Here is an 11817-nt window from a genome sequence, read left to right as displayed (position 1 = left end):
TAATAAATAAATAAATAAAAATAAGAAATTGGTGATAGGTTCTGAATTTGTTGAAACACATGAGATAGGAGCGGCTTCTTAGAGCTTCACTGGGAGTTGTATTGACGGGGGTGGTTGTGTTGGAGCAACGCATATACATCTACTCTTCCATTTCCAATTCCCGATCTCACTCTCAGGTGAAACGCTTTACCCTTCTTTGTATTCATCCTTTCATTCGTTCCTCTTTATTCTAATTTTGTGATTGTCTCATCTCATAGATACTGTTTGTTTGAATCTCATTTTTTTAAAGGAAAATATTAGATAGCCAAAAAAATTTGCGGAAATTAGTTAACTTTTTTATTGAATCTTGAATGAACGAGTGGTTTCCACCACTTTGATTTATCCAATAACCACCTTTGAATTTTGACAAACTTTGCCTGAATTCTGTCAACTTTTTCTTGGCTATGTAGTGCTACTTTTTTTTATCTGTTATTGTGAAGCCTCTAATTGAATATATATTCTGAATAAATTAATAATACATATAAAAACCTTGGTAGGCCTAATAATGTTGTCGTTCATCATCGTTGAATGAATTTTCAATTTTCTCTCGTTCATCACCCTTGGAAATACAATAAGTAGGAAGGAAAATTTGCATGATGCTTCCTAACTCAATTTTTGGTGTTAAGTCTTTGTCTTTGTGAATCATACATATTAGTGGTAAATAAAGTATTACTCAATTTAGTGAGAAAATGTTCATCAGTGAGAAAATGCTCCTGCATATTTTGAGCATAATCTGTAGTTTATTCTTCTTGATGACATTCTGCTTAAGAATGAAATTTATTTTGATGAATTTGTGGTGTGAGCAATGCTACACAGCTAGAAAAGAAATAGCTACAATTTTGACAAAATATAGGGGTGATTGTTGGATGAATAAAATGGTTGGCTCACGAGCTTTTTTTATTTTTTATTTTATTTTTTTATTTTAAAAACTTGTTGCCTAGATTGATCATGGTTGGATAACAAAACGAAAAATATGATCTGGTTGTTGCTTAGTTTGTTATTTTAAAAACTTCTTCATCTTGTTATTATAATATATGCCTTTTCTTAATTTTCGTGGCTGCCTTTTATTAAAATACCATCTGGTTGAAATATGATTATGTTTGAACATGCCTAGTAGTTTAATGATATATATTATCGTTGTTCTTTATAGTTGATTATAAATGGAGGTTAATGAACCTATTGATGTGGAAAGTTGTGAGAATGAAGAAGCTCAATCTGTTGTTGAATCCACAAAGAAGAAGGCAAAAACAGAAACTTCAGATTGTTGGAAGTTTTTTACCAAGATAGGAGTAGCGGATGATGGAATTGAGAGGGCAAAATGTAATGGTTGTAATCAAGAATACAAAGTTGGTGGAAAAAATTATGGAACGTCGCATCTGAAACGCCACATTCTAAAGTGCAAGAATATTAAATTTGAAGATGTGGGTCATATGATGATAGATATGCAAGGTAAATTGAAAATTCAGAAAATAGATCAAATGGTATCACGTGAGATGTGTTCCCTTGCAATTATTGAGCATGATTTTCCTTTCAATTTCGTTGAGTATGAAAGGATTAGGATGTGGATAAGTTACTTAAATCCTGATGCAATTCCAATTACAAGAAATACTGCTAAGAGCGATGTCTTAAAGATTTACTTGAGAGAGAAGGAGAACCTTAAAGATATAATGGCTAGCATTCCAACTAGGATTTGCTTAACTTCTGATTTGTGGACAACTTGTAATACAGAGGGTTACATATGTTTAACAACTCATTTCGTTGATAGGAATTGGAAGTTAAATAGCAAGAGTCTTAACTTTTGTCATATGCCTCCTCCTCACACTGGTTTTGAATTATGTCAAAAAAAAATTGATTTATTGAAGGATTGGGGAATAGAGAAGAAGTTATTTTCCATTACTTTGGATAATGCATCTGCGAATGACAATATGTGAGAAATTTGAAAAGTCAGCTTGGTTTGCAGAAGTTGTTGTTATGTGATGGACAATTTTTTCATGTCCGTTGTTCTGCTCACATTTTGAATCTAATTTCTCAAGAAGGGTTGAAAGTTTCTAGTGATGCCTTGAACAAAATTAGAGAAAGTGTCAAATATTTAAGGGGCTCGGAAAGCAGAATGAAAGCATTTAAAGAATGCATTGAAAAAGTGGGATGAATTAACACTTCAAAAGGCTTATGCCTAGATGTCCCTACTAAATGGAATTAACTTATCTGATGCTTGAAAGTGCTCTCATATACCAACATGTGTTTTCTATTCTTGAATTCAATGATAGAAATTATAAATATTGTCCTTCACTTGATGAATAGGATAGAGGAGAAAAAATTATGGGGTTCTTGAAGCCATTTTATGATATTACTGAGTTGATTTCTGGCACATCCTATCCTACTGCCAACTTATACTTTTTGCAAGTTTGGAAAATTCAATGTAGTCTCCAGAACACATTACATGATGATGATGACATTTTAAAGAGCATGGCTGAAAGGATGATGGAAAAATTTGACAAATATTGGGAGGAATATAGTATTGTGCTTGCACTAGGAGCGCTTCTTGACCCACAGATGAAGACTTCTGCTTTGTCTTATTGTTATTCCAAAATTAATCCATTAACAAGTGAAGCAAAAGTAGAAGAAAAAAAGAAAAATGCATACAATCTCTTTGACAATTATGCATGCAACATTCCTCCCTCTTCAAATGCTCAAAGTCAAAGTCTCAATGATGTTATAAGTGCATCTTCAAGTGGGTCAATATCAAAAGAGAAGAAGGGATTTTCAGAAATCATGCTCCAAGTAAGTTTATTTTATTTTGAAATATTATTTTATCTACTTGACATTGTATTTTTTTAAGACTTATATTTTTATGTGTTTAACTTGTCAAATATGGTTAGGAATTGAAATAGCACAATCAGCCCTTCAATGCAGCAAAGAGTGGAAAATCTCAACTTGATGTTTATCTGGGAGAGGAGAATTTGGAGTTTGATGATGATACATTTGATATATTACAATGGTGGAAGGGGAAAGCTAAACGTCTTCCAAATCTTTCACTAATGGCTCGTGACTTATTAAGCATTCCTATAACCACTGTTGCATCTGAATCTGCATTCAGCATTGGGTCACAGATCCTTAATAAATACAAAAGTAGTCTCTTACCTGAATGTGTTGAAGCTTTGCTTTGTAACCGTAATTGGAAAAATGGTTTTTTCGGCACTGGTAATTTATTTAATTTGAATTCATTTTATATTGAACCATACTTGTTTGTAAAATTAATTATTATTTTTTCAATTATTATTTATATAGATGAAGGTACCTCAAATGTGAAGATTGATGAATGATGACGATGGCAGTTCATGTTTTGTCGGAGCTTCTTCAATGCAATGAATTAAACAAGCATTTTGAATTTGTGATTTTTTTTCCAATTTGAATGGACATTTGTGTGTATTGTAGCTAAACTTGAAAATTGGTTTCATGCATTAATATTTTTATTTAATTTTTTGGGTTAGCTTGTAGAATTAGTTTTAAGCAGAATTTGTACGGTGCTTTGATTCCTAAATTTTATGTGTTTTTATGCAAATTTTTATGTGTTTTTTATGCAGATTTTTTCCTTTTTTTTTATTTTAGTAGTTTTTTTTTTTTATGGACGGGCTAGCCCGCAGCCCGCCAACCCATTCATAAAACGGGACGGGTTGTTAAGTTCAGTCCATTTTATCAAAACGGGGCGAGCTGGCCCGACCCATTTTGGGCGGGCCGGGGCGGGCCAGCCCGTATTGCCAGCCCTAACTGGGCTCATCCGTTCCAGTGGCCATTGGAGACATCTTTCTGCAGTACCTTCTATGATTTCATACCTGGATTCAAGGGTTCTTGTAAAGAAATATCCTCATGCGACGACAAAGTCTAAATGTGATTGAGAAGTATGATCTATGCCTTTATAATGTAAAACACCCCAACTCGCAACCCCATGGTTTGGACATTTTCTGATGATGTCCTTGTATCTCTCCCAAGCTTCATAAAGATTTTGTCCATAAAACATTTTAAAGTTAGAGAGTTCTTCTCTAACATCAGCTTGGCGAGACATAGGGAGAAACATTTCTATGAACTTGTTAGAAAGTTCCTCCCAAGAGTGTATGGATCCAGGGGTGAGAGTTTTCATCCATGTTTTTGCTTTTGAGCCTATAGAATGGGGGAATAGCCTCATTCTCATATTTTTCTCTGTCACACTCTATGCTTTGAAGTTATCACAGATGTCTTGAAAGTTTGTGAGGTGTGTGTAAGGATCTTCTACAGGGAGTCCAAGAAAGACTCCAACTTCCCTTATCATGTGGAACATGATGGGCTTTAATGCAAAATTGGGAGCTACAGGAGGGAGGATTACACCCCTTTCTGGTCTGTTCCTGAAAGGAGCAGCCAAAGTTCTAAAGTTCTATTCAGGAGGGATTCCTTTATTGTTATTGTTATGATCAACCATGTTTTCAAAAATATTTTCCCTGAGATTTCTTCTTCTTCTTCTATGTAAAGTGAGTTCTGGCTCAGGATCAAAGAAAAACTCAGGTATTTCAGTGGAGTAGTGAGAATCTGTTTCAGACTCTTCACTCATAAACCATAAAACAGATAGTATCAATCAGCAAAATATGTAACAAAAATTAAATAAGAAATGAAAATGAAATATACAGAGTATGTATGTACTTAAAAACAGTAATAAGGACAAAATTTAGTGTATCTATCCCCAGCAACAACGCCAAAAACTTGTTGGGTCAAAAGCAGTTGGGTAAAAAATATATTATGATGAAGACGTTCCTCAGTTCACTAAGAGAGAACACAGTTGCTCTCTTAGTTTCAACTCAAGTGCGCAAGTGCACACATCAAGTAATAAATGGGAGTGTTAATGCCCAGATTATCGTTCCCACGAGGATAGAACTCTAATTAGTGTCTTATACTATTTTACAAAGAATGAAAATGAAAAGAAAAGTTAGTAATTGACCTGTCTGGTCAAACGTTCCTTACTATATTGACAACGTTCCTCAAGGATAGTAGGTTCAATCTGACAGCAAACAGTTCATCGCTTCATTATGTATGATACCCTTCTTGTTGAGAGAAGGAAAAGAAATATTCATGGGAGATTTATAGATACAAGATTGAATAAATAACATAAAAAATAACAATAGTAATAACAGTAATTAAGAGACAACAGGATGAATGGTGTAAAACAATTTTAACAGAAGGAACTTTCTTAAATAATTATTTTCTCTACTCAAGACGTAACACTTTTGTCTTTGTTCCAGTCTCTTTACTGCCAACGTCTGATTCCTCAGCTTATGGACTGGATGGCTCACAATATCCATATTCCTATGGCTCCCTTGACTCCAACAGGTACTGGGTACAAGACCTTAAAATGAACGAGGTGACCCCTTATTCCTAAGGCAACCAGCAATGTTGCTTCCACAAAACTACCTTCCCCCTCTGGTTAAGCTGTCTGAAATCCATTCCTTATGGAAGTTCCTTTCTCAGTATGTATTCAATTTCCATTGATACACAATGAATATAGCTTACTTAACCAGAGAAATCCAAAAGCTTAAATACAAAAGTTTTGAAAATAAATCTTTAAGAACTTTGCAGTTTTTCCGTTCCACAGATAGTTTAGCCAATGGCTACTAGTTTAAACATAATTATTCCAAACTGAAGTCCCATAGACCCGAGATCCAGTTCAGAGATAACGAATGGAAAGGAGAGAAATAACACTTGTATTTAAATGCAAATCAAGTAATGAAAAGTGAAGAATATGGTTGTTGCTCGTGAGGAGTCTCAAGTGGGTGATCCATGATGAAGAAGAAGTGTTGTCACTTAACTAAAGTTAAAACTATACAAAAATACAAAGAAAACTATAAAATAAACTAAGTGATCTCTTCTTAAGGAATTCGATATGTTTCTTCGTGCTGGAACGTCCTATTTATAGGCAGAAGAGTGAAGAGCAAAGTGAGTAATTCTCTTGGAGTTGTTTTCTTGACTGCATGGAAGAGGCAGTGTGAACAGTGCTTTGAGGGGCGCAAGTGGCTGAATGGGACAATTATTGTTGAGATTTGTCTTTCCTCCTGATAAGAACCGTTTATTCTCTGCTGCGCACATTTCCTCTTGCTTGATTGCTGCACCACTTATGCTTTATGGAAACTTCTTTCCAACGTTTCCCGCAAAGTGGTCAGAAATATTAAATGAGTGGAGCAGGTGTATTTAATGTTCCAAATCTGTTCCCCTTTTTATATATTTTTCCAAAGACTTACGTCATCATCCGTTCCCCACTGTGTTTTTGTCAAAAAGATATTAAATATGTGCTTTTAGTGCTAAAGTTGTTCATCAGGTGAAGGAACGGATGACATTTTGCAATCAAAATGGGCTTAGATGGGAACGAATTTTCGTCCCATCAACCCTCAATATGGGTATCCAAATTCTTAGAATTGCATTCTCATTCTATTTATGACCATAAGATCCTCATCATAACCTTCTAATTTAAAAGTCATGTAATTAGGGTTATTATATTCACCACACCTTTTAAAAAGATTTTGTCCTCAAAATCGGATCATACCTGATATCAGAATCGGGATATCGCCGGAGAATATCATCCTCCTGCTCCCATGTGGTGTCCTCAGGTGTCGATCCTTCCCATTGAATCTTGATCATGGGAATGCCTCTATTTCGAATCCGTTTCTCATATCGAGCAAGAACCTTAGAAGGTCCAACAACGAACTTCAAATCCTTTTTAACCTCTATGTTATCCGGTTGAAAAATGTGTGAATCATCAAATATATATCTGCGGAGCTGAATCACATGAAAGACGTCATGTAAATTCGCCAAGTTGAGAGGTAGAGCAAGTTGATACACCACCGGTCCGACCCTCTTTATTATCTGGTAGAGCCGAATGAATACATGATCCCCTTCAGAGAACTCAAGGGGTTTGTGCTTGGCATCATAATAACTCTTCTGACGGCTCTGGGCTTTCTTCAGCCTATCTCGGATCATCTCGATCTGCTATGTTGTCTCTTGGACCAAGTCTGGCCCTAATAACTGTCTTTCTCCAATCTCCGTCCAACAATTAGGTGCTCTACACCTACGACCATACAAGGCCTCATAAGGAGCCATGCCCAAACTGGCATGATAACTGTTGTTGTAGGAGAACTCAACCAGTGGCAGGTACTTGTCCCAAGCATTACCCTGCTCCAGCACACATGCTCTCAGCATGTCCTCGAGTGTCTGAATGGTTCTCTCTGTCTGAACATCTGTCTGCGGTTGGTATGAAGTACTCAATCTCATTTGAGTACCAAAGGCCTCATGTAACGCTTCCCAGAAGCGTGAAGTAAACTTCGAATCCCGATCACTGATTATGCTTTCGGGAATGCCATGAAGCTTCACAATTTCTCTAACATATAATCTTGCTAGCTGCTCCATGGAGAAAGTCGTCTTGACTGGAATGAAATAGGCGGATTTAGTCAACCTATCAACCACAACCCATATGGAATCAAATCCAGCCTGGCTTCTCGGTAATCCAACAACAAAGTCCATGGATATACTCGTCCACTTCCACTCCAAAATATCTAATGGTTGTAACAAACCAGAAGGTTTCTGATGCTCAATTTTCAGTTTCTGACAAATAAGACACTTATTCACAAATTGGGCTACGTCTTTCTTCATCCCAGACCACCAAAAATTCCGTTTCAAATCTTGATACATCTTGGTTGCACCTGGGTGAATGGTGTACTTACCCATATGGCCCTCTGTTAACACTTCTTCTACCATTGGCCCCTTTGGAATAATTAACCGATCTTTGTAGTATTTCACATTAGAAGCATCAGTGAACACAAAATCTTGCTCTTTCATCATTTGAATCCCTTCATCGAGCACTTGGGCCGTGATAACTCATATTTTATTACACTTATTTGTTACTCTTGATTAGTATTTTTAGGATTTATTTGAATAAAATAATGATGTTTTGAGTTAATTTACATTTTTAGTTTTTGATTGGGTTTAATTTATTTTCGTCAGAATTTTTCAGCTTTACGTTACTTCTGTATTTTGGCCATATCTGGGTCCACAGTTGTCGGATTGACTCTGTTATTGTTGGGTTTTTCAGATAACCAAAGGGCTACAATTCTTATGCAGAGCTCGAAGCCCAATTCGGATCGGAAGCTAGTCGATTTCTTGCGCCAAGTCGGACACGTTTTGCTGAAGTTTTATTTTATTTTATTCCGTATTTTAGACATATGGGCCGGTCAGAACTGAACCCTAACCCGCTTTGGGCAGGAGTATATGACAGCAGAGTAGGAAACATTGGATTGATTCTGTAATTTTTGAATTCTGGGATCAAAGCACTTTCTCTGAAGCGTTCTTCGCGTTCTTCATCTTTTTCTTTTTCTTCTTCTTCTTTTTATTTTATTTTAATCATGTTTACCTTAGCCATGCGAGGCTAAGAACTTTTTAATCAACCTAAGGGTAACAGATTCCATGAATTAGTCTTGAGGGTCTGCGCTTTATTGTAAATCAATTTCGTTTCCCTTCCCAACTCAGATTGATATCGTGCGATCGTGGATATTCAATCTGAGGTTCGCGATTGCGATTATGGAAAAGGATTAATCATCAGATTTGATGATTAGATTGATTGACCCTATGACCTTAAATCAAACGGGCTGATACTCTGCGATTGTATGAGTAGAAGCACCGTATTTGATCAAATGCTAAGCGATCGCTTAGAAAGGGTCGTCAATTGGAAATAAGGATTCTGATTCAATTGACAATCAATCACGATTCTAATATCTTTTTATCCGAGGAAAGACGTCCATGGAACCCTAACCTTAGGTTGGTTAATTTTTAATTACGAATTTTTATTCCAAATTTATATTCTGCCTTTTTAATTATTCAATCAAAATCCAAAACCCCCTTTTAATTTTCTGTCATCATAAGCGATTTTTACCAAAACAATTTCCTTGAGAGACGACTTAGGGTTTCCACTTTACTACTTATTTTCTGAACCCTAATAAAAAATAATTTTTAATTTGCGCGAGTTCGACAGCTCGTGTCAAATTTGGCGCCGTTGCCGGGGGAATTGCATCGGTCTAAATTGTTTTCTTATTCTTGATCATCTTCTTTTTCTTTAATTTTCGTTTTTCTTTAAAAAAAAATTTGAAATAAAAAAGTTCATTTATTTTTGCGCATATGTCCTTGTTTATGCGTTTGCGCTCATTTGTGTTTCTGATTCCGATTTCTGCACCTTTGATTTTGCATCGGAATTTGATTATGCAGACGCTTCTTTTCTTAGTTTTTGCGTTTTCTGCATTACGGTTTACGTTTTGGGCAGTTTTGGGTAAATTTGGGGAAATCGATAAAACTTCAGTTTGAGAGATTGGCTCCGAAAGTTCTATTTCCAAAGGAATTCGACCTTCTGAGCATAACCCACACCCTAAAAGGGTGTGTGGTGACCCTTATTTTTGCTAAATTCTGTCATTTAATAACCCGTTTTGGTGTTTCTTTTTCGTTTCAGGACGTATCAGATATTTCTGGTTTTGCCAAATTCGTTTGTTTACTATTTTATTTTATTTTTTAAAAAAAAATTATTTGATTTTTGAGTCCGTAAGGTCATTTAGAGTTTAGAAGAGTTGGTCCCATAGCATTCTGAGGTCATTTGTTATTTTTCGTAGATTTATTTTTGCTTCTGTTTGCTATTTTCGGTAATTTTTGTGTCCTGTCGTATGTTTTGTGCTTTTACTGCTGTATGCCTTTTCCTATGATGCATGACTGGGAGTACCACCAGTGTTGATGATTTATATGCATATGACCCTGAGATAGAGAGATCATTGCATGCTGCTAGTAGAGCTCGTAGGTTGACTTACAGTAGAGCTGTTCCTGAGCATACCTTAGAGTCTGAGTCTGTTGAGTCTTTTTGTTCGAGTCCTTTACATAGTGTTTATTCTTTTGGTATTTTATTTGATTCTGAAATCATGGGTGGTAGAACACTTAAGCAATTGGCTGCTCTTAATGTTGATAATGAGCAGCCCCTGTGCATTCGTTATGCTAATCTTGTGGTACCTTTTAAGCTTAAGTCTGGACTAATACACTTGCTTCCCAAGTTTCATGGTCTTGCAGGTGAGGATCCTCACAAGCATCTGAAGGAATTTCATATAGTCTGTAGCACTATGAAGCCACCAGGGGTGGATGAGGAGCAAATCAAGCTGCGTGCCTTCCCTTTTTCTTTGGATAGTGGAGCTAAGGACTGGTTGTACTACTTGCCACCTTCCTCCATTGTCAGCTGGAATGACATGTCCAGATTATTTCTGGAGAAATTCTTCCCTTCATCCAGGGCCACCACAATCAGAAAAGATATCAGTGGCAAAAGCAGTCTAATGGGGAGAACATGCATGAGTATTGGGAGCAGTTCAAAAGGCTTGTCCACATCATCAGATTCCAGACAATCTCCTTATTGTTTACTTCTATGAAGGGTTGCTGCCTATGGATAGGAATCTTTTAGATGCAGCTAGTGGAGGAGTCCTGAGCAATAAAACCCCTGTTGAGGCAAAAGAGTTGATTGCTGAGATAGCAGCCAATGCTCAATAATTTGGCACTAGAGCAAACAGCAGTGCAGTGTTCCAAGTGCAAACTTCTCCAATGAAAAATCCAATAGTGGCAGCAACAGGAGCATCAAGTACAGATAACCAGAGAATAGAGAACAGGCTTGATGAGTTGACATCAATGGTTAGGAAGTTGGCAGTGACACAGACAGTGCAACCTTCTGCTCAACAGACAAGCAACCCGTGTGGCATCTGCTGTGATCCTTCTCATCCCACGGATGCTTGTCCTTCCTTACATGACAGCGGTTCCCAAGTTGATCAGTCTGTTGCTGCAGTTTTTCCTGGAAATCCACAACACCAGAAGCAGCAGCAAAACAATCCCTTCTCCAATACATATAATCTTGGCTGGAAAAATCATCCAAATTTAAGGTGGGGCCAGAATCAACAAAGTGCACCATTCCAGCAGAGGCAACAATTTGTACCCTCACAATAGAGGCAGAATTTCCAACAATCTGCACCTCCGCAGCAGTTGCAGCAGCCACCAATGCAGCAGCAAGCCAGTAGCAATGGTCCTTCTTTGGAGGATTTAGTGAAGCAGATGGCAACTAATAATCTGCAGTTCCAGCAGAGGACTGAGTCTTCCATCCAGAATCCGCAAACACAGATTGGCCAACTTGCAACATCAATGAGTCAGAATCAACAAGCAAGTGGCAATTCCCTTTCATCCCAAACAATTCCAAATCCAAAGGGAACCGGCAATGTTAGTGCCATTTCTGCCATTTCTCTGCGGTCTGGCAACCAATTGAAGGAGCCAAACCAATCTACTATCGAGTCATCCCAGGGAGGTGACAATAGTTCAAGGAAGCAGAATACTGATACTTCCGATTTCCACATCCCATTGCCTTTTCCTCAAAGAGCCACTCAGTCTAAGAAGCAAGCAACTAAAGCTCAAGATAAAGAGATTCTTGACACCTTCAGGAAAGTAGAGATAAACATCCCACTCTTGGATGCGATTCAGCAAATTCCAAGAAATGCCAAATTTCAGAAGGAGTTGTGCACCAATAAGAGGAGGCTGAAAGGAGATGAGCGAGTCAGCATCAGCCAGAATGTTTCAGCACTCATCCAGCCCATGCCCAAGAAGTGTCAAGATCCAGGGACATTTACTATCCCTTGCATTATTGGAAATTCTGTTTTTCATGATTGTATGTTAGACTTAGGAGCATCCATTAATGTTATGCCTGAATCT

At 37.1% G+C, this 11817-nt stretch overlaps 1 protein-coding gene and 1 non-coding gene across 2 annotated transcripts; one reads left to right on the top strand and one right to left on the bottom strand.

Moving 5' to 3' along the window:
- The first annotated feature begins 3980 nt into the window (after positions 1 to 3980).
- Positions 3981 to 4087, top strand: LOC133302577 (small nucleolar RNA R71). The gene has a single exon (XR_009750364.1). It is a non-coding gene; the product is annotated as a small nucleolar RNA R71 (small nucleolar RNA).
- A 2480-nt stretch (positions 4088 to 6567) lies between these two features.
- Positions 6568 to 7035, bottom strand: LOC133302576 (uncharacterized). Its single transcript, XM_061502379.1, has one exon. It carries the CDS (start codon positions 7033 to 7035, stop codon positions 6568 to 6570), a length of 468 nt encoding a protein of 155 aa, XP_061358363.1.
- Between the last annotated feature and the right edge of the window lie 4782 nt (positions 7036 to 11817).

Source organism: Gastrolobium bilobum, unplaced genomic scaffold (genome assembly GCF_033153095.1).
Source record: "Gastrolobium bilobum isolate Gb01-03AN ecotype WA unplaced genomic scaffold, APGP_CSIRO_Gbil_v1 utg91165, whole genome shotgun sequence".
Lineage (NCBI taxonomy): Eukaryota > Viridiplantae > Streptophyta > Magnoliopsida > Fabales > Fabaceae > Gastrolobium > Gastrolobium bilobum.
The sequence above is the reverse complement of the archived record's forward strand: the minus strand, read 5'-3'. Positions and strand labels throughout refer to the sequence as shown.